We start from the raw sequence: 27,786 nt of genomic DNA, 5'->3' as shown, positions 1-27,786 counted from the left end.
GAACTGCTTCTTGCTGCTGTCAAGGCTCCCTGTGTAGGGTTTCATGAGCCACGGCATTAAAGGGTAAGCGGGGTCTCCAAGGATCACAGTGGGCATTTCAACTTCCCCTACAGTGACCTTCTGGTCTGGGAAAAAAGTCCTGGCTTGCAGCTTCCTGAACAGGCCAATGTTCCGAAAGATGCTTGTGTCATGCACTTTTCCGGGCCAGCCTGCGTTAATGTCAGTGAAATGCCCATGGTGATCTACAAGCGCCTGGAGAACCATCAAGAAACACCCCTTCTGATTAACATACTCGGAGGCTAGGTGGGCTGGTGCCAGCATTGGAATATATGTGCCATCTGTTGCCCCTCTGCAGTTAGGGAAACCCATTTGTGCAAAGCCAGCCACAATGTCATGCACATTACCCAGAGTCATGGTTTTTCTGAGCAGGATGCGATTAATGGCCCTGCAGATTTGCATCAACACGATTCCAACGGTCGACTTCTCCACTCCAAATTGGTTAGCAACCAATCGGTAGCTGTCTGGAGTTGCCAGCTTCCAGATTGCAATCGCCACGCGCTTCTCCACCGGCAGGGCAGCTTTCAATCTCATGTCCTTGCACTGCAGGATGGGGACGAGCTCCTCACACAGTCCCATGAAAGTGGCTTTTCTCATCCGAAAGTTCTGCAGCCACTGCTCATCATCCCAGACTTGCATGACAATGTGATCCCACCACTCAGTGCTTGTTTCCCGAGCCCAAAAGCGGCATTCCATGATGGTGAGCACGTCCATGAATGCCACAAGCAAACTCGTGTCATATGCATTACTCGAGTCGATATCGTTGGAGCCCTCACTGTCACTTTGGATCATAAGGATAACTCGACTGCCAAACGTGACATGCTGGCGAGACTCCTCAGCGTACTTCTCAGCAGTTCGGGCTCCATTCCCACAGACCGAAAGGGAAGACAGAGTGCGCAGTACAAAAAATGTTGAAAGATGGCGCCAAATGTGGACAGAAGCAAAGGGAATGCTGGGATGTGAACCAATGTATCATGGGGTGTTGGGACAGGACCCAGAATGCCCCACAGCGCCCACCCCCTTCCCACAAGCCACAGCGCCAAAATGGGAAGAGGTGCTCTGTGGGACAGCTGCCCATAATGCACCGCTCCCAGTGCCACTGCAAGTGGCAAATGTGGCCACACCAGTGCGCTGTCAGTGTGGACAGACTGCAGCGCTTTCCCTTCTGCACTCTACGATGGCGGGTTTAACTCACAGAGCTCTACATCTGCAAGTATAACCATGCCCTAAGAGGAAGGTTGTTAACCCTGCTGTCCTGGAAAAATTCCAGGTTGGGTAATAGCACTCTGCCTCCCTTCCTCCCCAAACTCCCTTTGTGGTTTTCAGTTGATACAGTATTCTTCACTCCATTGTTAGTACTGGTAGTGTAGTCAGGATGACGGTGCTTTGTGTTAGGCATTGTGCACACAGGAAAATACAGCCCCTGTCCAGAGGAGTTTGCAGTCTAATTAGGTTAACTCCTGTGTTACTTTCCGCCCATGAGATTATTGCATTTCTGTGATGGGTGGAGTGCTATCTGCAAGTAGTTTATAAAGTGCTTTAGAATCCTTTGAGATGAGCGGCACTTCACTGAACAGGAAAACAGAGTGTACCCTGGAAGGGACTTTATGCTCATTGTTTTGGAACTAAGCCTCTCTGGAACTAAGCCTACACTGCAATTAGATGCCTGTTGCTGCCCAGGCCAGCTGGCTTGAGCTGAGGGGCTATTTAATTGCAGTGCAGATTTTCTGGCTCAGGCTGTAGCCCGAGCTCTGGGACCTCTCACCTGGCAGGGTTATAGAGCCTGTTCTCCAGCCCAAACCCAAATGTCTACCCTGAAATTAAACACCCTGTTAGCCTGAGCCCTGTGAGCACAAGTCAGCTGGCACAGGCCAGCCACAGGGTTTTAATAGCAGTGTATACATACCCTCTGTTTGCTCCGCCTGCCTTTTCCAATGCAGCCACTAAATGGAGGGCTAAAATCCAAATAAATAAGATTTTTCTAGTACTCTTCAGGAGCTTGGTATAAAACAGCTAGCAGACATTTAGATAAGAAGCTAATCTAATATCTTGAATGATATAGCTCAGTTGTGTCTCAAATGTGCTGCCATCAGGATGAGTAGCTGAGTTTCAGCCTGGAGGGACCCTCTTTCTATGCCTGAGGCAAGGGACTTCCCATCTAAATTTAATTATGGTGGTACTCATAAAGGATGCCTAAACTTTTATATAAAGCCTTGGGATTTGTTCATTAATGTGGTGTCTGAGAGAGACAGCCACTGCATGTTAGATTATTTGCCTTAATTGGGAATCTCCAGCCTGTATATCCCTTAGATCTTCTTGGCCCTATTTTAGAGTGCACAGATCCCTCCATTAAATACCATCAATCCTAAAAGAGTGGGTGGGACACAGTCTGTTTGTGAAATAAGACAGAAATCAACCCAGATCTGGGAGCCCTTCCGTTTGGGGTTTGGTAGGAGTTAAAAATATTTTTCCCAAGAGGCATGACCTTATCTTGGATCACTGTAAGCAAATGGGTGTATTAGACTTTACTAGAGTAATTGAAAATGATGGCTCCTTCATGAGCTTCATAGATATTTCTCATTAGAGAAAGGAGGGTTATCAGCTGATCAACAGTGAACTTTCTGGGGATCAAGGAATCATTCCAGGAAAAGATCTTCTGTCCCCTGTTGCATATGAAACTTCAAAATACCTTACATTTTATCATAGCATAGGTAGATCATAGTCATAATTAAACACTTAAAAAGGGCTTTAGTTTTTCCAAATGAAGTTCAAATACCTAGTCATCCCAACACCCTTGTGATGTAGATACATATATCCCTATTTTATAGCTGAGGAAACTCAAGACACAGAAATTACTTACCTAAAACCCATGCAGCAAGTCAATAGCAGAACCATTATTAAAAATGGGGCATTCTTGACATCCAATTCTGTGCTCAATCTAACAACACATGTCTCTGGGATGGATCCAGGTAACACTTTTATGATAGGAGGATTCTTGGTCCAGTTAAAAATAGTTTCTGCTTCCTGGGTATGAAGAAGGTAAAAACTTTGAGCTCATTTTGACATCGCTTGGGGTTGTTTCACCTTTCCTTACATTATAAATTGATATCCTGGCCTTTTTTGATGTACCATTTAGCTGTAGATTGAGACAGCCCATACTGGGAAGAGGAATTGGGTGATGTATGTGTTTTCACCTGCATCTCCTTCCCCTCTCATGTATATATTTCCCTCCTTGGACACTCCTGTGACAGTAGTGAGATACAGAATATTTTGTCTCTGGGTCACCAATTCATATTTCAACCCAATCAGTAACAAAATTTGTTACCAACTAATTGCTGTTTTGGTGGCCTCTCTGAAATAAGTTAATGATTTTAAAATAATTATTGGCTAGATGTCTACTTCACCACAGTAGATGCTGATTAGCACCCAGGTAAACAATCTTAGCAAAGGTGCTGAAGATTGTACCGTCTCTGGAAATGAAATTCACCTGATACTTAGTGGCAGTCCCTCCTGGTCTGGGCTGAGGATGCACTGACAGGAGAGCAGTTTGGTGAAGCATGTGCTGTTGCTGCCAGGGTTGTAGAAAAAGAATTTTGGTCTCCAGGACTGAAAGTCCAGCCCTTTTACCCAACACACCCCTTTAAAGTGACTTTTTAAAAAGAGCAAACCACTTCCTTGCCTGTTGCTTGTGTAGGGCTGTCTAGTAATGCTGCTTGGCCTCCCCCACAGTGATCTATCCAAAGGAGTCTTTGAATCAGTGACAAGTATGGCAGTCTAATCTTCATTCTACAAAGACTCCATTGGAGAGTCCATTGGGTGGACTGTGACTTATAGAGAGTGTGACTCATTGTTTGCATTGGTGGAAGAGTCACGGAACAGTTTAACAGTGACAGAAACATCAGAAGTTGCGCTATCAAAATACATCTATACACGGAAGAAAAGCAGTGGGCCTGAATGGGAAAAATACTAGTGCAGCTATCCATTTGGAATTCCTTAGTTGGCTATATGATTGCCTGAGAAGTTTGTATGCTTTAACTGTGTGGACTTCAGTCTGTTTCCCAACAGCATTATTAAACAGACTTCACTTTTGGCTGCCCTCTTTCTCTTAGTAAAGATTAAAAAGTAATAACTTACAATCCATTAGACCATGACCAAAATGATACTTGGAGTGACCCTCAAGTGACTGGGGTGGGGTAATAAAGAGATGATTCCAAGCCAGATGATTGAAGTCTGTAAAACATTTATTAAGAGAAGGAAAAAATAACCCTGGCTTACAACCGCCTCAGATACTGAATTCGGTCAGAAAGGAGGATGGTAGCCCCTGAGGCTAGAGTGGGGATCCTTTTCTCACTATCCTGCCTCGGTGGAGCTCCCAGGCTAATGCTTTAAGTCTCTTATATAGCAGAATTACCCACAAGACCTCAGTTTCTTTTGGCTGCATATTGCCGCTCCTAGGACTCTTTACATTTCCCAAGGCCTAATTACAGCATTTGTCATTGTGGCTGATTGCATAATGGATCCAGATTCTGTCTGGATCAAGCTGGGGAAAGGAACCCTCTGCAGTTTTTGATCCAGGCTCATCTGGTAGGTTGCATTGACATGGGGCTGAAAAGGGGACATAAACTAAAGCTTTTCCATTTCAGAGTTTCATTAGTCCCCTTTCGTAACTTGAAAAAGCAGTAACCACAATGCACCACTTAGTAGCCTGGTTTCTCCTTCTGCACTGGAGAACAGTTAGAAAAAGAATGTTACATTGATTGAGAGGGTGCTTAACTCTCCTCTTCCTTTTTCCTATTTCCTCTATCCTCATCCACTAAATGTCTCAAACCTTTTTCCACGAAGCCTCAACAAACACTTCTACCAGATTCTACCATCAGCATGGTGTACTGCGTGTCTGTACTGGATGGAAATCTGCATGGGGCAGGAGGTATGTCTGTTTATGTCAGCGAAGGACTGGGCACGCTGCTGGCACTTAACCTGTATCAGGGGCTTCCTATCACATAAATGGGTTCTTTTCCAGAGGGTTGGAGAGGAAAAGGTAGTGTTCCATCCTCCTTCAGGAGCTCCGCTTTCAACAATCCTTAAATCAAAATATCCAAGGAATGGCAGGTTCTAGATCCTGACCTCTCCCCCCAGTCTGAGACAGTTCATCTGCAACACTTTTCCTGCGAATACCGGAGCCAGCTATCCGAAACTATGGTCCACAAATATAAAGCAGATAGATACAGATTTTCAGGGCTCTACATATTTGGCCATGAAGCCTCTTTTAGCCATGCAAGCAGAGCAAGGTAGGTCAGCTCTTCCACCTCTATCATCATTCCGTCTCTTGCAAACAAATGTTGGTGCAGCAGTGAGCAGTATTTTTCTCCCATCAATCCTCCCCATCTTCTTTCTAGGGAACAGTTTTTTCCTAGGCTTCGTTCCTGAAATGGGATCACCTGCCAGGTTTCTCCCCTCTGTTTGTTGAAGCAGACAAATGGCCAAGTGGTGCTCTATTTTTAAGGAGAACCTCTAAGAAGCTTCAGAAGAGGAGCTCTGCTGCAAATGTTCCAGTGGTGCAGCCTGCAGATCCTCCTGTTGCTAGGCAGTAAAAGGCTTAGAATATGGATGGCTTGTTGGAATTTGGCATTTCTTCCCCTTTCCCCCCCTTCAGAGACTTGGAGACACTGTCACAAGTGCTTGAGAACCGGTAGGTAGGTCAGTCTTCATTAATTGGGGAATTCTTTGACAGGAAGTCCAAAAATCCTTTTGAAGTCCCAGCCCAATCTTCCTTAAAGGGGAAAAGCTCTCTGATCCCCCTCCTTACTTTTTCAAGGGGATCTTGGAGTCCTTTGATTGAGCAGACTGATATTTTTTTCTGACTCTCCTTTCTCTCCAAAAGCAGGATCTGGGTTCTCTCAGGGGTGATCACCTTTGTTTCTTCTCTAATCACATATTGGACAGACAAGGGGCAGAGGGCCTCAAAGCCCTGCTTGTGGGCTAAGGGTCAGATTTTCAAAGGTATCTACATATCTGAAGATGCAGATAGGTATCTAACTTGCACTGAGATGAATGGGAGCTAGGCACCTAGCTGTTAGTGAAAATCCAGCCCTAAATCCCAAAAGGGAGACACCATCTAGGAAGAGGGAGCAATCTGCTGATGGAAACAAGTATGTTCCCTCCAAAAGGCAAAAGAAAAGCACAACAAAAGTCTAAGAATCATTCCAGATTCTCCTCCACTGGCTCTAGCTTCTCAGAAGATGTCAGGAACTCTCTCTTTTCCATTATGATCTCAAACTAGTGAACATGTTTTCTACCCGCTATGTTTGAGCTGTCTGACAGCCACCAGTGAGATCCATTAGTAAAAGAGTGCCAGCAAGCTAAGTCCAAAGGAAAATATTTTTCAGTGGGAGAGGAACTGGTCTGTGCAATTGTCACAGACCACCTTCCTGCCCATTCACAGACTGTTTTGATGAGTTCCCCACAGTGAAAATGCAAATCCCCCTGCTGTGGATAAAAGGGTCTCCCTGGTTTTCACTTTAAATTCCCTAAAAATATGCCACAACATCGAGGTGAATAATTGTATGATCAGTTATTAAAATTTTGCTTTGTATGTTCACACATCATCCAGAACCAGTTTTCTGTGATGTGGAGGTTGAAATTATTCCATGAATAATTTTGTTGTTGTCTGTAGCATGTTTGCAAGCATTTCATAGTGAGTGTCCAAAATTCAGAATTTGAGCTGTTTTTAACTGTGTCCACATTAGTCATACCAAATGTTTCATTTTCCGGACTGGCTTATTGTAACTCCGAGTCACTTTTCCTCTGCAAATATTCAGACTTTTGGATTCATAATTTTCTTCTTGCTAATATTCCCCAGTGTTCACTTAAGTTACTGTGTTCTGTTGAATGCTCCTGCCACTAAATTCATTGTCTAGGGTCACAGAAGGAGTGTAAACTGATATTGGTGGGAAATGCTTTGCAGAATTCTCCCAGTTACAACCTGATAGATAATTGTGTAATTATGGACTTGTTAATTTGTGTTAAAACTATAACTCTTTATAGTCATGTGAAGCCTGGCAGGGGACTATATTCTGTGTATTCTTGATTGCTTGGTATGTTTCCTGTTTTGACAGAATGACCAGCATTAATTCTACTTAAAGCCTGGCTTTAAAGTTCCTTTACTGTGGCTTTAATACTGCCTGGTGGTCTTAGCATATGTACAATGTGCCTCAAGTGGCACGTGACCATGATTCAGCACCGAATGTAGTCCACTGGTTCGACTATTAGCTTCCCCGAACCCAGCTAGGTACTAAGGGGGAGTGCGACGTGAACAAAGACTGTTAACACCACAGTAGGAAAGGGAAATTTTTGTGCATATGCATCTCTATTGCACTGTAAATAACCATTGAAACCCTTGCAAGTAGAATGCTTGGGTTCTTTCCACTAACAGGATGGTAGCTGCGCCATCTCATCTGTGAAAGCCTGACCATACAAAAAGCGTTATGTAGAATAGCAAATAACGGAGTCAGCCAAGGGGCAACAATTCCATTGAGGCTGTTATATGATGATTTAACTGCTTCACTTGTCCTGGCTTTTGGATGTCATCAAAGCCTCTCCCCTGAGTTTAAGCACTTCCTAACCCCGTACACATATATATTATTTAAGATGCGTAAATATTTTAAGGTAGCCAGTACAGCCCTGGGTAGTGATTGTCCTCATTCATGTAGATGGGTAAGCAGCTTGTCACTTCTCGCAAAAGAATCTTACCATGGATGTGAAATGTTACAGGAAAAACAATGGTGAGCCTCCCGCTGCTAGGGGTCCAGTCTGACGGAACCAGGAAAGCCCCACCACAGTGCACTTCGGTATTCAAGTTGGTGCTTGTATAATCAGCAAGTTGGTGCCTATATTCTACAGTGAATGAATTGTGCAAGAGGGAAGTGACAGAAATACAGTATGCAAGTGAAGCGGAAACTGCCTCCCTGGAGATTTGATGCTAAATCAGTTATTGTGGTTAATTATTCACAGTTCTTGGCTCTAGAATTCTGTCTGCTGCAGTGCGTTGGGGAGGACACGCTAAAGTAAGGACGTGTCTTGAAGATTGGTTAGCAATATGAGCTTCTGACTCCGCTTCTGAAAATCATTCATAATGGGGAGGAGGCATGTCTAGTGACACCACAAAATTTGTCCTGCAGTGAAGCCTGCAGGCAGCACCCTGACAGAATTTTCCTGCTCTCACCAGTCTAACAGAAATGTCATGAGCATCTCGAAAGTGATTTATTTGCTCAGGTGAGAGCATGATTTCATGCAGAATCATAATCTTCTGCTCAGCAAAAGAGCACTAGAGAAACTTCTAAGTGGAGAGTCACTGTTTCATCCCCTTTCAGAACTTGTGGCCCCAGGGGTTGGATTCTCCCTCCCTTAGCACTAAGAAAAGGAGTACTTGTGGCACCTTAGAGACTAACCAATTTATTTGAGCATAAGCTTTCGTGAGCTACAGCTCACTTCATCGGATGCATACCGTGGAAACTGCAGCAGACTTTATTTATACACAGAGAATATGAAACAGTACCTCCTCCCACCCCACTGTCCTGCTGGTAATAGCTTATCTAAAGTGATCATCAGGTGGGCCATTTCCAGCACAAATCCAGGTTTTCTCACCCTCCACCCCCTCACACAAATTCACTCTCCTGCTGGTGATAGCCCATCCTATCACCAGCAGGAGAGTGAATTTGTGTGAGGGGGTGGAGGGTGAGAAAACCTGGATTTGTGCTGGAAATGGCCCACCTGATGATCACTTTAGATAAGCTATTACCAGCAGGACAGTGGGGTGGAAGGAGGTATTGGTTCATATTCTCTGTGTATATATAAAGTCTGCTGCAGTTTCCACGGTATGCATCCGATGAAGTGAGCTGTAGCTCACGAAAGCTTATGCTCAAATAAATTGGTTAGTCTCTAAGGTGCCACAAGTACTCCTTTTTGCGAATACAGACTAACACGGCTGTTACTCTGAAACCTCCCTTAGCACTGATTGCATTAGCAGTTAACCATTTGTTTAAGGGGTGTGCTAATGGGAAGGAATTTGCAAGTGAATGTTTAGAAGACTACACAACTTTCTTTTTCTCTTCTGTTCCCCCCCCCCCCCTAAAATAAAAACAGTGAAGCCTGTTTTAGGATCAAACGCCATAGCCCAGGGATCGGCAACTTTTGGCCTGCCAGGCTAAGCTCCTGGTGGGCCAGGCCAGTTTGTTTACCTGCTGCGTCCGCAGGTTTGGCTGATCACAGCTTCCACTGGCTGCGGTTTGCTGCTCCAGGCCAATGGGGGCGGCGGCCGGCACATCCCTCAGCCTGCGCCGCTTCCCACAGCCCCCATTGGCCTGGAGTGATCGGCCGAACCTGCCAACGCGGCAGGTAAACAAACTGGCCCAGCCCACTAAGGGGCTTACCCTGGCAGACCACATGCCAAAGGTTGAGATCCCTGCCGTAGCCCCTTAAATGACTGCTTTAATGGAGGTGGGACATCTAATAAAGACCTTGGGTAGTCCATTAAGGATGGCTTAATGTATAAGTTTCACTGTAACATGAATACATGTGTCATGCAGTACTAGTGAGAGTAACATTTCATTATGTACTAAACATATCTAAAATCTATAAACAAGTAAGGATTTTTCAGCAAGCTGAATCTCATTTTAGTGACTTTCAGTTTTATCATCTCAAGCGTCTACTGTTTTTAAGCTCTCTCCTTTATGTAGGTCACATTTTGACATTTTCTGTTTTAGCCTGTCTTTTTGAAGTTGTATCTTTCTCATTAAGTGAAAAGGAATATTATCTCTGTAGAAATAACATTTCATTTTGCCATGCTGACCATTGTGAAGCCCAATTGCTTAATCCAGGTTTAGCTAGGTACTGTTTGTTGAATGAACTCTTAGTGTGAGATAGAATGGAGATGTGATAAGATCATCTCTTGCAAGCATCATTAGCTGCCTGTAAAATAAAATTGCATGCATTCTGCTGCAATAAGGTAAGAAATAAAAAGCTAGCCTTGCCCTTAAACACACATACACAGAGCTTCTCCAGGCAGTGTTAAAGCCCCATCATATGGATGCTTTAAGGAAAACTGCAATACAACATAACATTCTAAATTTGCAAGGACAAAATTCACTTGAACTAATTGTAGCATTAACAGCGAGATACACAGTTGTCTTCTCGTCAGCAGTGTAGAGTAGGACTCAGGAAATAAACTCATGATACAAAATAAGCCTTTGCTTCCCTATATAAAATTTTGAGTTATATTCTCTTTAATAGTGGCTTAACTAGCTGTTAATATAACAATAAAACCCAAACCTTACTGCATCTCTGAAGGGCTCTGATTTTTCCATCCATCCAAGAAGCCCCTGTCTACACTAAAGCGAAGAACTTCATTTGAAACAGTTTCCATACTGTTTTTATAAATGTATTATGCTTTACTGTACATTACCTAGAATGGCCGTCTGTAGCATGAATTATTCTCAATGGTTTTAAGTAATGTTGGTTATTCTATAATGTGGACAGAGAAGCCTTGTTACGCAAAGCAAGGGCAGGGAAGGAAGAGGAGAGCCAGCCTATGCTTGGAGATTCTCATGCTTCAAGTGGGGGGGAAAGATAATACTTGAGAAAATCTGACAGGAGAAGATGGAAGAGCCCAGGTGCCCCTTACAGGACCATATCCTTGGTGGGTGGGGTCTGTTCTACGTCAGATGGTGGTCCCCAACTGGGCATCTTTCTCCTTTCCATCCCCATCTTTTTCCATGCAATACACAAGTCCATCTTGGCTTCATCTTTACTAGGCTCTCTCTTTTGGCGCTCAGGCAGTGTCTGAATTTTGCTGTTTCTTCTTGCATAGTATGTCCAAGATCCTAATGTTCCTTTCTGTCAAAACTCTTATGCAAGCCCTGATCAGCTTGTGCCTTGGCTAATGTAATCTCCTTCATGCTTGCCTCACTGCCTGCAATCTCAGCCCCCTCAACTCCATTCAAAATGTTGCGGTTAAAATAATCTTCCTTGTTCATCGCTTTCACTTCCTATTTCAATCCCTCCACTTGGTCCCCTTCTTTGTTCCATCAAACATAAGCTGCTTGCCCATACTTACAAAGCCCTCCACAGTTTACCCCCATTCTCTGTCTCTGCACTTCTTACTTTAGCACAAGGCTGGTTCCTATCTTCGCTCCACCAGCCTTAGTGGACTTATTCTCCACTTTTCTGGTGAAGTCCTCAGCCGCGTAGCCAGGTGGAGGGAACAGGAGGGGCGATCCAAAAAAAAGGCACCAGCCACTGCGACGCTTTTACTCACCCAGCGGCACTCCGGCAGCCGGCCCTCACTCACTCCGGGTGTCTTCGGTGGCACTGACGGTCCTGCCACCGAGGTGCCACCGAAGACCCGGAGCGCCGCTGGGTGAGTAAAAGCACCGCAGCGGGTGCCGCCTTTTTTTTTGGATCGCTCCCCCCGTTCCCTCAACGGGAAAATTTAAAAGGTGCCAAGACATTGACAAGGCGCCGCTGCTGCCCCGCTCCCCCCCAGCTATGCTACTGAAAGTCCTCCTTTATCCCCTTTTAGGTGTGGTCTTGTATCAGAAGGTGGCTATGTAATCCTGGATGTGGTGGTTACCCAGCTCTTTGATACATTTTTTTGATAGGTTTTAGTGGTCATAAAAATAACTAAGCACTGGCTTGAGCCAGACATGGTGTGAGCATGTTTCCACACAGATCTGCCAAAGTACTTCACTCCTGACCTTCCAAACCCCTGCTGTTCGGGGCCCTCCAGAGAAAAAAAAATCAACCCAGACTGTTGTGTTGTTTATGTGATGTGAATAAATTAGGGCTGTCAAGCGATTAAAAAAATTAATCACAATCGCGTGATTTGAAAAATGAATTGTGCGATTCATTGCACTGTTAAACAATAATAGAATACCATTTGTTTACATATTTTTGGATGTTTTCTACTTTTTCAAATATATTGATTTCACCTACACCGCAGAATACAAAGTGTACAGTTCTCACTTTATATTTTTAGTACAAATATTTGCACTGTAAAAAACAAAAGAAATTGTATTTTCAATTCACCTAATACAAGTACTCTAGTGCAATATCTTTATCATGACAGTTCAACTTACAATCATAGATTTATGTACAAAAAATAACTGTATTCAAAAATAAAACAATGTAAAACTTTAGAGCCACTCAGTCCTACTTCTTGTTCAGCTGGTCGCTTAGACAAACAAGCTTGTTTACATGTGCAGGAGATAATGCTGCCTGCTTCTTGTTCACAATGACACCTGAAAATAAGAACAGGCATTCGCATGGCACTGTTGCAGCTGATGTTGCAAGATATTTATATGCCAGATGTGCTAAAGATTCATATGTCCCTTCATGCGTCGTCCACCATTCCATGCGTCCATGCTGACGACAGGTTCTGCTTGATAACAATCCAAAGCAGTGCGGACCAGCACATGTTCATTTTCATAATCTGAGTCAGATGCCACCAACAGAAGGCTGATTTTCTTTTTTGGTAGTTCAGGTTTTGTAGTTTCCGCGTCAGTGTGTTGCTTTTTTAAGACTTCTGAAAGCCTGCTCCACACCTCGTCCCTCTCAGATTTTGGAAGGCACTTCAGAATCTTAAACCTTGGGTTGAGTGCTGTACCTATTTTCAGAAATCTCACATTGGTACATTCTTTGCGTTTTGTCAGATCTGCAGCGAAAGTGCTCTTAAAATGAACAACATGTGCTGAATCATCATCCAAGACTTCCATAACATGAAATATATGGCAGAATGCGGGTAAAACAGAGCTGGAGATGTACAATTCTCCCCAAGGAGTTCAGTCACAAATTTAATTAAAGCATTATTTTTTTAACGAGCGTTATCAGCATGGAAGCATGTCCTCTGGAATGGTAGCCGAAGGGACAAAGGAATATTTAGCATATCTGGCAAGTAAATACATTTCAATGCTGGCTCCAAAAGTCCCATGCAAGCACCTGTTCTCACTTTCTGGTGATATTGTAAATAAGAAGTGGGCAGCATTATCTCCTGTAAATATAAACAAACTTGTTTGTCTTAGCGATTGGCTGAATGAGAAGTAGGTCTGAGTGGACTTGTAGGCTCTAAAGTTTTGCATTATTTTGTTTTTGAGTGCAGTTATGTAACAAAAAAAATCTACATTTGTGCGTTGCATTTTCATGATGATTTGTTCCAGTGCTTAACTACAGTTAGGAAGTTTTTCTTAATGTCTAACCTAAATCTCCCTTGCTGCAATTTAAGCTCATTACTTCTTGGCCTGTCTTCACTGGTTAAAGAGAATAATTTATCACCTTCCTCTTTATAACAACCTTTTACATACTTGAAGAATGGTATCATGTCCCCGTCCCCCCCCCAGTCTTCTCTTCTCTAGACTAAACAAATCCAATGTTTTCAATCTTTCCTCGTAGGTCATGTTTTCTAGACCTTTAGTCATTCTCGTTGCTCTCCTCTGGACTTTCTCCAGTTTGTCCACATATTTCTTGAAGTGTGGTGCCCAGAACTGGAGAATACTCCAACTGAGGCCTTATCAGTGCTAAATAGAGTAGATTAATTGCTTCTCATGTCTGGCTTACAACATTCCTGCTAGTGCATCCCGGAATGCTGATCAGTTTTTTTGCAAGAGTATTACATTGTTAACTCATATTTAATTTGTGATCCACTCTAATCCCCAGATTCTTTTCTGCAGTACTCCTTCCTAGGCAGTCATTTCTCATTTTGTATTTGTGCAATTGATTGTTCCTTCCTAAATGTAGTACATTGTATTTGTCCTTATTGAATTTCATCCTCTTTACTTCAGACTATTGCTCTAGTTTGTCAAGATCATTTTGAATTCTAATCCTATCCAAATTGAATAGAGGAGTGTAAATTTGGTTGCAGGATGCTTTGAAGGAAATATTGTGGTTAGAAGTTAATTTCCTTGGGTGGTTCAGGTTAATGGACTGTTCTTCTGTCTAGATTGCTAAATAGAATAGGATTTTTCTTGTCTAAATTCTGTATTACTCTGACTCGCCTCAGAATTTTAATAGCTTGATATCAGCCAGATAAGCTCTCACATCTCCTGCAGCTCTGGGGAAAATCCTGACTCATGGTGCTGACCAACTGACCTCAGCTTATCTTGTGCCCTCATGTTTTCAAATGGGCTTTGCTGAAAGGCTGATCTGCATTTTCTCATGTGACAGTTAGTGGCTGAGTGATAAGAAGAAAGAACAACAGTGATCTTACATGCTGTTAAATTTGGCTGTGATGCACATAGACTGTCTTGCAAAAGGAAGAAAAGAGAATTGCTTCCCATCTTCCTGCCATATTCACCTGTTCGAAGCCACAAGCTGAAATTTCCTAGAGGCTAAACACTAACACACAATGACCCCTAGCAGCAGGAATTGCCTACGGGGTTAATCAGCTCTCTTCAGTTTTTGGTGTTTGTATGGAGAGGATCTGGAAAAGCAGGTAGGTCCTTGATGGTGAAAGAATGGGTGGTGGTCTCATTCTGGAGCCCCCTGCCACCAGATAGGACCTGTACTGATCTTATACATTTTGATTTACTTCTGATGCTAATATACCATGACTTTAAACCTCAGCCCCAGGCTGGTTGTAGCTTTCTCTCGCGCTGCCTATCGTGCCCTTGTTGCCTGTTCTTCGCCTCTGAGAGCGACCTGGACCAAAACAGATGTGTATGCCTGCTTAAATCCTCTGTTATCTGACTAGGGTAACTTTTTGTTGCTCTTGCTGTCTGCTTGCTACAAGGGGAAGGGAACGAGCCAAACTAGGTAACTTCTTTCTGAACTTGTTTGAGGGGAATCTGATTCCAGATATCTGCAGCTGTAAATAGTGTGCACTGTACTTTCCCACACAGTTCATATCTATGAAGGACCGCACCACATGTGTGCTCAGGGGTTTGGAAGGCTTCAGTGAATCGTGTGGCAAGTGTCTTCAGGAAGTCTGCCACCTCCAGTCTGCTCTTTAGATCCTTGACTGGAGAAGCAATTATTCGTTGCGATGGTCTTCCATATACACCTGTTTGCAATCACCAGAGTGGAAACTATTTTGCTGATGAGGAGCTGAAGGGGGAAGAGAGGATTCTCAAATCCCTACAGCTTTTCTGGTCGGCTGCTGCTGCTCTTTCATTTGTGCCGATGGAATGTCATAGATTAACATTACAGGACACTGACCAGAGGCTGTTCTCAGTGTGTGCATGGGTAGATTTAGATGTTTTTCTCCTCTTTTTGTGTAAATATCCCCCCCAAAAAAAACCGTAGTTTTTTCCTTATGTTTTTTTTAAAATCTGTTTGCTGCAGTTATGAGGAAAATTGGCATATGATTGGACAATTTCAGGCTTGTATGGAGTTGAAGGGTTATTAGAGCAGTTGGTCATTACGGTATTATGTTAACTTAATCTTCTTTTCTTCAAGGACTTCTGTGCATTCCCACTAATGGGCTTCAGCACCTCTGGCGCTGAGCTGTAGAAAGTGTGTAGGAAAGCTGGGTGCACTGGGGTGGTGGTAGGAGCACTCTCACCCAAAAATGATGTAATTGGCTTGCTATAAGGAAGCACACTCCCCGTACACTTTAGTTCCACTGCCACAAGCTAATGGATCTACCTCTCCTGTATGCAAAGCTCGTTAGTCGTCTTTCTTCAAATAGTTAGGTTATTTGTGAGCATTGGCCTCCATTTCCCCCGAGACCATGTCTGGTCCTGAACCATGTAAGGAGTCAAAGGATACGTGACCTGTTCAGCCGTCTTTCCTGAAACAAATGCACACGTTCAGTGCCTTATGTGCCTGGGAGAAATGCATGTAATTTCCCAGTAAACAATCCACCATGCTTATACTCCTTGGGCAAGGAAGGACAGACTGCAAATGTATTTGGCATCAATAAGCCTCCAACCAGCTTGTCCTGATACTCCTGCAAGAGGTTTGCAGTCTGCTTCTGTGCTTTGAGGTCTTCTGTCATGTGACCTGAAACACACCTAAGCACTTTTGCCTCCTTTAATGTTGGGCTGAAGGTCCGCCTCCCTGAGCCCAATGCCTATAGTGTCTGAGCTTCTCATCTGTCACCACAATCGGACACCAGCTACACAATCTGCACTGATACCACAGTGATACTGGTTCCACTGTGTGCACCAAAGACACCTTTGGTGCCATTAGAATCAATGCCAGTCAATGCTGTAAGTGAAATGCAGGCTTCCAGATCTCTGCGTGAACCCTGCTCCAGGGCCCAAGAAGAGAAAGCATTCAAACTGGTGGCGGGAGTCAAAGGAGAAAGAGGCATCATTCTCATTCTCCACCAGTGACCCGTGTTTCCTGATATCAGCTTCCACGCACACCTCTCCTTAGCTGGAGGCTTCGTTGCTGAGCTCTATAGATCCATCCCTGGCGTCCATGTACCACCTCTGTTGACTGTTACCACTCTCATTTGGGGACTCCAGTCAAATCTGTTGTCTATGCCTCTGCTGCTTGACTCTGTGTAGCAGTATTCACCACCAGTTTCAATCCTGAACCTTCTAGAGGAACTCAGGTTCTCCTTGGAACCACCTTTGCAAATTCTGCTGTTCCAGAAGCCCAGTTGGCTTCCTTCATCTAAGACTCTGTTGGCACGGAAAGACGTTCTGCAGAGCCCTCTTCAGTTACTCACGTGGCCCTACATTCAGGCCATGAAGACACTCTTAGATGCTGCCAGACCCAGCACGTCACTGTCGGCTGCTCCGGTACTAACACTGACGCCCTCCTGGTACTGGAGGCACTGCACCATGTAGAAAGTTGTCCTGGCACCAAACCTCCCCCAGTGCTGTTGTCTTCGAGAATGCCTGTGTTCCAGTCCATGCAGATACTATCGGCCCAACCCTCTCAGGAAGAGTGGCAAGTATATGATTGTCAAGAAGCTCCCTCAGATTAAATGAACTGTGGCATGCTATTCGTGCCCATTTTGAACAAAAAATGAAGGTACCTCGCTGCCTGAAGGCAAGTTTGGGGCTTCCTCTGTATCTCTTCCAGGTGATCAAAAACAATTTTGGGAGCTAACAGACAGTGGCCAACACTCTCCAACTACCGATGGGTTTCAGCATCTGATTCATTTAATCCTCTTTGACATTACAGAATTGCAGACAGAGTCCTTCCAGGAGTTCCTAACCCAGTGAAGAACACTTGGCTATCCCACTGCATTCTCCCTGCCTGTTACTAAGAAAGCTAGTAGAATGTACCTTGTGTACCCTCAGAAAGTCATCAATATTTGTTTCAGCATCCATCTGCCAATTTCATGCCAATCTTTGCAGTTCAGGAAAGATTTAAAGGAAAAAGAGCATCCCTATCTCCTCCCTCAGATAGGGAAGGACGTAGGTTGGATGTGGTTGGAAGAAAGATACTCCTTCACCTTGTGAGTTTCCACAGACTGCCAGACTGCTGTGCCACAATACAGCTACACCTAATGGGATTCTGTCAATCCCATCTGGGCTTGTTACCAGAGGAACAAGGAGAAGATGCAAAGAGCTTGGTTGCTGGGGGGAGGACAGCAGCCAGTCATGCTCTGCAGGCAACTTTTGACACCTGAGATGCTGTGGCCACTGGGATAGCCATAAGGAGATACTCATGGTTGCAAACATCTGGATTTGATCCAGCTTTTTGGAAGTTAATCAAAGATTTGCCCTTTGAGGGCTCTGACCTCTTTAGTGCATCTTGTGCTGAATTGTGGGAACTGTATAAAAGAGCTGTGCCCGCTGGAGGGTGCTGGAGAGCACGTGCTAGTTTGACATCACTGGGTCTGGCTAGATAAGGGAATGCACCACACCACCCACCCTGTAGAGTCCTCCAACAGAAAGGACTCCAAGTCAGAGGAAGGTGGATGGATAGTGTGAGTGCACAGAGCAACTCTTGAACAATGTAACCCCTCTTCTTCAAGTGCCTCTGTGCATTCCCACTGACAGGAGATTAGCAAGTAGCGCCCCCAGGAGAGGACAGTGGTGGCAGAGGAGTTTGAGGTGAAAATGAACTGTAGCATTTCTTTACCGAATCAAGCATCAAAACGTGATGCCAAGTCCAACAAATAGCGTGTAGAGAAAAGTATGAACCCAACTCCATGCTGCTGCTTTGCAGATCTCTACCAGGGGAATCTGTCAGACAAACTACGAAGATAGATGTGGTGCAAGTGGTGTGTGTCTTTAACCCCGTGGGTGCTGACTCCCTGGCTAAGGAGTAGCCACGTTCAGTACATCTCGTAATCCAGTGGGAAAGTCTTCTTACTAATAGGTTGCCCTCTATCCCTCCCTGTAAGCCATAAAGAGTTTTACTCCTAAAGGTTTTGGACCTTTCTGAATAACATACAGCTCTTAACAACATCCCGTGAGTGCAAACAGCATTCCCCTGGGTAACCATGGGGCTGGGGATGAAAATGGGGAAGGAGATGCACTGTGACAGGTGAAGATCTGAGACAACCTTACGTGTAAAACTAGGGTGAAGCTCCCTAACACCTTTCTGTGTAATACCATGCAAGGCGGAGCGGCCATCAAGGCACTAAGGTTACTTGCCCTTCTAGCAGAAGGGATGAGTGTTAAGAATGCTGTTTTGATAGACAGGTGTTCTCTGGGTGCCTGAGTAAGGGGCTCAGAGGCCCATAAACATGGGAAGATAGATCCCAGGTAGGTGGAGGTTCTCTCTCAGCGGGGTAGGCATTAGTCAATCCCGTAAGGAAACATGAAATGTAGGGTGAGAAAATATAGACTTAATTTCTGATCAAGGTGTTGTAAGCAGAGAGAGCTGCTAAATGAGACTTGAGGGAAGTTACCACTAGCCTTGAGGGTTCAAGCACAGCAGATATTCTATGATGGCAGCGATATCTGCCTGTGACATTAGTCCTCTCCCAGTCGTCATTGTTCTTTGAGTGCTTGCTCATATCCGTTCCATGCTAGGTGTGTGCATGCCGCATGCACTGTTGCTGGAGATTTTTCCCTTAGTGGTATTTGTTGGGCCAGCTCGAGCACCCTCTGGAGCTGCACGCTTATGTGCTGGTATAAGGGGTGCCACTGGCCCCGCACCCTCTGTTCCTTCTTACCAGCCAGGATAGATGCTGGGACGACCCTTTCTTGCTCTGAGAAGGCTTCTTCCAACTGGTTTTGAACTCTTTCTTCATTCATAGTGTTAATAGTTTAGTGTGTATAGTTTTTGCAAGTAGCGATACTATATATAATTCCTTTCATGCAGGGACTTTTTGCCCCAGGGGCCGGGCATGTCCCAGTCCCCAGTCTTCAAGCCTTGTGCCTCCACTGACACCAGGAAGCCACCGCGGTCCCAGCGGACTGACAGTACCATCAACCCCAGAGGCTTTTCAGGCAGCGAGGGGCCTTCTCTCTCTCCCGCTTCCTCCAACCCCAAAGGGTCACCAACCAGCTCTCAGAGTAGCAGCCGTGTTAGTCTGTATCCGCAAAAAGAAAAGGAGTACTTGTGGCACCTTAGAGACTAACCAATTTATTTGAGCATAAGCTTTCGTGAGCTACAGCTCACTTCATCGGATGCATGCAGTGGAAAATACAGTGGGGAGATTTTTATACACAGAGAACATGAAACAATGGCTGTTACCAACAAGAGTGATCAGGTAAGGTGAGCTATTACCAGCAGGAGAGCGGAGGCGGAGGGAGAGGAAACCTTTTGTGGTGATAATCAAGGTGGGCCATTTCCAGCAGTTGACAGGAATGGGGGGGGGGAATAAACATGGGGAAATAGTTTTACTTTGTGTAATGACACATCCACTCCCAGTCTTTATTCAAGCCTAAGTTAATTGTATCCAGTTTGCAAATTAATTCCAATTCAGCAGTCTCTCATTGGAGTCTGTTTTTGAAGTTTTTTTTGTTGAAGAATTGCCACTTTTAGGTCTGTAATCGAGTGACCAAAGAGATTAAAGTGTTCTCCAACTGGTTTTTGAATATTATAATTCTTGATGTCTGATTTGTGTCCATTTATTCTTCTACGTAGACACTGTCCAGTTTGGCCAATGTACATGGTAGAGGGGCATTGCTGGCACATGTCGTCATATATCACATTGGGAGATGTGCAGGTGATGATGATTTCAGGGCCCATCAGGGCCTTCTGAAGTGGGTCACTTCGAATTGGGGGTTGGAGATAGAGGAGCTCAGAGACATCACACATCGTCATTGATATCCTAGCTCAGCAGCTCTATCTCTGATAGTGTGGCTGATGTGATTAAGCCCTATGATGGTGTTCCTTGAGTAGATATGTGGACAGAATTGGCAATGGGCTTTGTTGCAAGGATAGGTTCCTGGGTTAGTGGTTCTGTGGTGTGGTGTGTGGTTGCTGGTGAGTATTTGCTTCAGGTTGGGGGGCTGTCTGTAAGCAAGGTCTGGCCTGTCTCCCAAGATCTGTGAGAGTGATGGGTCGTCCTTCAGGATAGGTTGTAGATCCTTGATGATGTGTTGGAGAGGTTTTAGTTGGGGGCTGAAGGTGTTGGCTAGTGGCGTTCTGTTATTTTCTTTGTTGGGCCTGTCCTGTAGTAGGTGACTTCTGGGTACTATTCTGGCTCTTTCAGTCTGTTTCTTCACTTCAGCAGGTGGGTATTGTAGTTGTAAGAATGCTTGATAGAGATCTTGTAGGTGTTTGTCTCTGTCTCACCTTACACACTGTAACAAGAGTGATCAGGTATGATAACACCCATTGTTTCGTGTTCTCTGTGTATATAAATCTCCCCACTGTATTTTCCACTGCATGCATCCGATGAAGTGAGCTGTAGCTCACGAAAGCTTATGCTCAAATAGATTTGTTAGTCTCTAAAGTGCCATAAGTACTCCTTTTCTTTCAACCAGCTCTAGCACCAGAAGCTGGAGGGAACAGGGTGCGTTGGGTGCTTTCCCAGCACTATCCAGGGGCAAGCCACCTGATCCCAGCATCCCAATCCCTGGAACCCCAGCACAGTATGGAGGCAGAAGCGGGTACTGCTCCAACATGGTTGCCGAGAGAGGAATCCTTTTCGGAATCCAAAGGGGAACTGTATGTACCACCGAAAGCCCACCATCAATACCCAACCTACGCTCCACCAGGCTTTAGTACCAGGCTCCCGGCAGGCACCTGACCAACAGGTCACTGGCCAATGCAGTGGCCCTACTGGAATCCCTGCTGGTTTCCTCCATACAGGAGCCTCCCACCACTCCTACTCGGTGGCCTCCAGGACACGGGCTACTGCTCCTTCCCGTTAGGCACTGAATCCCGACTTCAGCACCGACCCTGGTACTGAAGTCCAGGAGATGCCTCCAGTGGAGCCCCTTCTCTGGTGTAAGCCGCCTCCTCATCCTCCCCAGATGAGGCTGTTGCAGGTCCCAGCAGCCTACTTCCCTAGGATGATTTCAGGGCCCATCAGGGCCTTCTGAAGTGGGTCACTTCGAATTGGGGGTTGGAGATAGAGGAGCTCAGAGACATCACACATCGTCATTGATATCCTAGCTCAGTAGCTCTATCCAAGGCAGTGATGGGACCAGACAAGGCCCTATGGCAAACTCCTCCTCCGGCCCCCACTTCAGAGAGGACAGAGAAAAAGTATTGTATGCCAACAAGTGGATTCGACTACCTGTACACACACACACTCTCTCTCTCTCTCTTTCTCTCTCTCATATTCTCACACCCACACTCCCTCTGATGGTGTCTGCAGCAAATGAAAGTGACAGGCAGGGCCAGTCAAGTGCTATCCAAAAACAAAAAGATGCTAAAGAACTGGACCTTTTTGGAAGAAAGGTTTATTCCATAGGTAGCCTCCAGCTGTGTATCGCCAATCAGCAAGCTTTGCTGGGGAGATGCGATTTTAATCCATGGGACTCGCTGGCTATATTTAAGGACTTCCTGCCCCAAGATGCAAGACAGGAGTTCACTGCCCTCTTAGAGGAGAGTAAGAATGTGGCCAGGACTGCTCTACAGGCAGCTTCTGATGCTGCCAATTCACCAACCCAGACAATGACCTCCACAGTCACCATCAGGTGCTGTTCCTGACTCCTGTCCTCTGGCTTTCCCCACAAGGTCCAAGAAGACCTCCCATTTGAAGGCTCCTCCCTTTTCTTGGAGCAGATGGACATGAGACATCATGGACTGAAGGACTTGAGGCTGCTCTATTAGCAGTGGCGAATTACAGTTTTGTGGGGCCCTGGGCCAGAGCAAGTGGGAGCCCCTCCCTACCCCTTCCACCTGCAGTCCTCCCCCTCCCCCCACCAGCACTTCTGCAGGGTCGGGGCACAGGAGCTTGCCCAGCTCCAGCTGCCCGGCACTCCTGCCAGGGAGCGGTGTCAGGGCACAGGGGCTCCCCCCAGTTGGCCAGGTTCAGAACAGCCCAAACTCTATTGTAGGTGAGAATGTGTGTAATTTACGAGGAGTTGGCTCCTCTGGGCTGTTAGGCTTGCAAAAGGGTCCAGTTGCCTGAAAAGCTACAGTGATGCTGTCCATGGTGCTGACTTTCTTTATAAGTCCATATTACATTATACATTTCTTAAGAATAAAGTTTGAAGGATGCTAAATGAGTAATAGATGCTAATAAAACTGTTAGTTCATTTAAGTATCTCATCCAGTAACCGGACTTCAGCAGGCATTACAGACGTATGTATCTTTGTGCCTAGTTACTGACTTTCAGTCCTAAATACAGACCTGTGAATTTCCTAGGTTTTTAAATTCCATCATGGTCTTCATGCTGTTTATACATGTGCTTGGTTGTTTAAGAAGGTGGGTTGGGGCTATGTTTAAGAGATTCTATAATCAGACATTTTATTTTACATAATTATCTGGTGTCTGGGATGGAAGGGATCTTTTAAAATAATCCTTCCTTAGGTTTGTAAATAGCTACAATCCATGGCTAGTGGCTGCTTCCCTAACTAAAGTACTGCAAATACAAAATGTGTGTGCATTGAATCCTGCAGAAGTAAATGTAATGGATTATGGACCCCTCTCTCTTCAAATGGGGTTTTAAAATCCAGTCGATGAGTTGTACTGAAATCAAAATGTGTTTTACACTGTGCAGGTATTTCCGGTATCATTTATAGCTGCGTGACTACAGCTCTGCTATTCAGTTAATCCATTAGTCCTTGTTCCTGCCCTTTTTACTGGCTTTGCTATTTTGAAGCCTCGTTCTCCCTGTGCAGTTGGTAGTACATCTTCACGAAGGTCACTAACAATCACCTCTTTACCCAGATTCCATCTTGTTCTAGAGGCAACTGTGAATAATTTCCTCCTTCAGTTGCCTGTTGTGTTATAAGGTTTTAGCAACATTAAGATTAACATTAAGATCTCACGGCAGCTCCTCCTGAAAGGAGTTGGTGTTCGGTGGTGGGAGGCTTGTCCTTTGGGATGGCCGCAGATGGCATTTGGAGTGGAAGCACAGAGTTGAATCTGAGCACACGAGATTTTTCTCTTTCTGCTCAGAGAACAATTAGGCCATGTTTTTCCTCTTCTGTTCACATGTGTATTTTAACTGAATTTCATTGCAATCTCTCTTTAATGTCACTGCAGGACAGATGCCAGGGCCAGGTTCAATGATACCTGGGCAGGCCATGCCAGGCCGGATGATGCCATCTGTGTCCGCCAACATCCACCCAACCAGTGGTGGCCCTCCCCCATCTGGCATGCCACCAATGTCAGGAAACATAATTGGACCTCGTGTTCCCCTAGCAGCGCCAAATGGCATGTGTAAGTGGGTTTTCATAATTATCTCTGTCCGAATGTACCTTGTGTTTTTTTCCATTGCTTGTCTCATTATTTCTGGAAAAGTGACTGTAGTTTAAACGCTTTTTTTGTGTGCTGTGGGAACCATCAGATCTGTATGTTTTTAGCAGCCAAAAATCTCTGTCAAAGGAGTGTTGGAAGATTTAAAAGTCTCTCTCTTTTTCCCCCCTGCCCCTCAGCACCATAGCATGTGTTACTGCCCCTTTGTGATTAACTCATAACGGTTGTGAGGCATTGTGGTCGCCATGAAAACCAGTCACCACTTAATCGAAAATAACACACAGGAGTGGGTTCAAGACATAACTGTGACTGAACACTAATTAGTAGTGACCACAATATAATTAGGTGCAGCAGAATCATACCAAAAACTAGCTCTGTGAATTTCATCTTTGGAAAAGGGGAGATTTAAAATAAGAGGAAGCTAGTTATAAAGAAACTAAAGACATATGGGCCAGATCCTCCGTAAATCCAGATGGCTTGGTTGATTGACGGTACACTGGCTTGCAGCAGCCATAGATCTGGGGCTCCTTGCACTTTCTTTAGAAGTATGGGGTACTGTCCACTTGAACAGACGGGAAAAGGCACTGGCTGAACCACCGGTCTGACCTAGTATGATAATACCAGTACTGTGCTCCTAAAATGTCAACCCTTTATGAGCAGTCACTATACGGTGGTACCTGAAACTATTGCAGTTACCTGTTAGCAAAGATACGGATCAAATGCTGACTCTTTAATGGTAACTGCTGTAAACAGAAGTGTCTCATTCTAGTGCTACTTTTGCCTGGAGTTGTTTCTTCTCTCCTCCTTACGCTGTTTCTTTCCTTTGTTTTCCTTCTCCCATATTACTGGAACTCCACCATTGACAGTGTCCTCTCTCTCTACTGAATTGACTTCCCCATTCTCTTCTTCCTCACCTTGATTCCTGACTTTCTCCCTCTCCTGAACAACCCCGTCTTATTCCATTAGCATCTGTTTCCCTGTGCTCTGATCACTGTGCCTGAAACCCAGCCTTTGTACCTACCCTCTTTCTTCTCTCCCCACTGTGCCACATTTTCAGATCTCTGCCTGTGGTGGCACTTTATATACTTCTTGAATCTGTATGTGCAGAGCTCTGCTTGTAAAGTGTGTTGTTACATCTGTTTTAAACAGACAAGAGGCTTAATCTAATGCTCTGAGCACAGGACTGGGAGATGGGAACAGTGAAGTGCTAAACCCAGGTCTGACATTAACTCCCTACATAATCTCAGCAAGCTGCTAAACCTGTCTGCCTCAGTCACCCACTGTACAAAGTAGGGATGGCACTTCCCTACCTCGCTGGAGGAATGTGAGCGTGTACTGTGCTTTGAGGATGAAAAGCACAGCACAAATGCAAAGTGTTAATCATAGAATGTAGCGATGGAAAAGCCCTGGAGGGTCATGGCCATCTCCAGGAGCCAGTGCAGTTCACTGCAGTGCCCAGACTAGTGTGAAATAATTCCAGTGCTAGACCCTCCTCCATTTCCCTGGGAAGCCACATATCACTGCTATACAGAGAAGGATTTCATAAGAAAATAGCTCCACTTCTTATGCATAATTTAAACCTTTTGATTAACTTTTCTACCTCATCTGGTTCTGGTGCTCACGTGCTTGTCTCCACTGTATTTGCAGATCCCCCTCCATCGCAGCAGCCGCCACCACCAGCTGATGGGGTGACTCCACCTACAGCGGGTGCAACGCCGGCCTCAGCAGCTCCCTAACTCATCCACCAACAAGCAACTTCTAGATCTGATCCCTAGAACCAAGATAGTGGCGACCAAAAATGGATTTCCTCAGTTTCCTTCTGTTCCTTTCAGGGGTTTTTGGTCCCCCGTCAGCCTGCCTGCACCTCCTCCCCTCTCGCAGACTTTATAGTCTGGCATTATTTGGCTGTAGTCCTTTGGGGAGCTCTTACGCTGAACACAGAGAGCAGTAGTCACAGTACCTTCATACTGCTGGCAGGATGTCCTTCATGCGTTTGTCTGTTTACCCGATGGAATGAGTTCTCTGCGCTGGTTTTCCTTTATCTTGCTGCTTCTGCTGCTTAACCTTTGGATTCTCTTTAGAGACGGGGGGGGCTTTTAGGTTGGAGGCATAACTGTATCTTAGAATGCAGTAGGTTGCGTTTCCATCCATAGTCTCTGAGGTGTAATCTGCTGTGTAACATGCGATGCATCAAGATCAAATAGAGCAAACCAGTGGCTTGAGCACATAAGGGAGCGTGAGGGAGGAGTTCTCCTTCCACTGCCTTGGAGCAGAAGCTTCGTTAATTCTGAGCATATTCATTACAGGTATAATCATTAAGGGCAATAGCTGAGCCCCAAGGCTGCCTCGCTAACTTATTAAAGAAAATATTGATCCGATGTGAATAGAGCCAGGAGTGAATCAGTTAGAATCAAACCACTCTGTCTGAGCTTTATTGCTCCAGTTTATATTTTATTTTGTGTTTAATTGGAAGGAGGGGAAGTTTGTAGTTGAATCCTCTTCCTTCTGGGTAGTTCGGTACAGTAGCCAACTGAGGAATAAAACAAAATTTTAGTCCCTCTCTTTTTGGAGCATATACTTTTTTCTTTTAAAATTGAACTTTAAAAAAAAAATAGTAGATAGCAATGAAGTGCTAGTGTATGGGATTGGGTTGGGATGGCTGGGGGTGTGAACGCCAGAACTACCTCTTGCAGACAGCCGGGGGGGCAGAATTCAGTGAACGTGGTACTTTTTCTTTCTGGATTGGTATTGGAGGTGGGAGAACACTCACTCCTCTATTCACACTTCACCCTCCACTTGCTGAGCTTTATCATTCCATTCTTTGCAAGGCAGTGGGGGGACAGGTTTGGCAGTTGACTCCGAGCATGCTCCATGATTAAGGGCGATGGAGAAGACCAACACAATGCCACTAATATGGACTGAGTTTGAACTGCCAAATGCTGCTCCTTGCCCTCATCATTAGTGACTGCATGGTTCACATCCTCTGTGCGGTTCAGACCCTCTCCTCCTCTCCTTCCAGAGAGAGCTTTCTGACAAGCGTCCTCACCAACGCTCTTAGGGATCACTCAGGGGTGGATCTCTGTGATCAGGAGTGTAAGATGGGCTGTTTGTTTTAAAGCTTGACCACAGCTAGTTCACTAGTGGGGGGGGAGAGATTGCCCAGAGGATCTGAAACCCACAGAGCTATTTCATCAAGTAAAACAAATACAGATTTGCCTTGAAGAGCACTCAAGTGCTTGATGCCTCGAAATGTTAATAGTTGAACTTTCCAGACCCTGAGAATTTGCGTACATGTGTGAAGTAACCATTTTTGGGCTGTCTGCACATCAGCTCCATGCTCATACAATTGTACTTGGCCTTCTTACTTCCAGTGTATAAGAATAATACTTTCCCATTGTCAAGCTCTAAGAATCTACAGTGCCTAGCAAAGAACGGTTAGGGCCTCCCCTCCCCCCACCTTTCATAAAAGAAATCCATTCCACATGTTACCTTTACCTCCAGTGTCTTTGGAGTGAGCATGGAATTCTGGTTCAGGCCATGGTCCAGTTTAGAATAACCTCAGGTTGTTTTTAGTGTGATCAATTTCAAATTTAAAGGATCCAGATGGAGACTATTTTTTACTGTACTAGTGATGATCCTACAAAGTACCTGAATTCTTAACGCTGTTGTGTTTCTGTATAAATACACGTGGCGACTTTTTCATCTGATCCTCTGTATAGGGCCGGTTTTATTCCTGCAACACAGCCACCCAATTTTGTGAAATAAAAAACGTGGTTTTTATACAAAACTGTTTTGCAAATCTGTGGGGAGTTGAAGTAAATTCTCATGCGTGATATTCTAAGATGTGGATCTGCTGAAACCTATTTTAATTGAGTATCAAATTGTTTTCAGATAATGCATTGGCTACAGCTAAGTATATACAAGTCTAAGCTTGTTACCCAGTTGAGATAGGGGACATCAAAGTCGTTCAAATAAGGGAGGGAGGGCCCTTTGCAATGCATCTGA

At 44.9% G+C, this 27,786-nt stretch overlaps 1 protein-coding gene across 3 annotated transcripts in view; it reads left to right on the top strand.

Moving 5' to 3' along the window:
- SMARCC1 (SWI/SNF related BAF chromatin remodeling complex subunit C1) overlaps window positions 1–27,568 on the top strand; it is a 178,314-nt gene extending 150,746 nt beyond the window's left edge. For all 3 annotated transcript variants that reach the window (XM_073334923.1, XM_073334922.1, XM_073334925.1), the window contains 2 exons: window positions 23,569–23,745; window positions 25,429–27,568. In XM_073334923.1, the coding sequence (XP_073191024.1) occupies window positions 23,569–23,745; window positions 25,429–25,517 (266 nt within the window). In that variant the 3' untranslated portion in view covers window positions 25,518–27,568. The remainder of the gene's footprint in view (window positions 1–23,568; window positions 23,746–25,428) is intronic.
- Window positions 27,569–27,786: the final 218 nt, after the last annotated feature.

This window comes from Lepidochelys kempii, chromosome 2 (genome assembly GCF_965140265.1).
Source record: "Lepidochelys kempii isolate rLepKem1 chromosome 2, rLepKem1.hap2, whole genome shotgun sequence".
NCBI lineage: Eukaryota > Metazoa > Chordata > Testudines > Cheloniidae > Lepidochelys > Lepidochelys kempii.
This window is presented reverse-complemented; position numbering and strand designations above follow the sequence as displayed.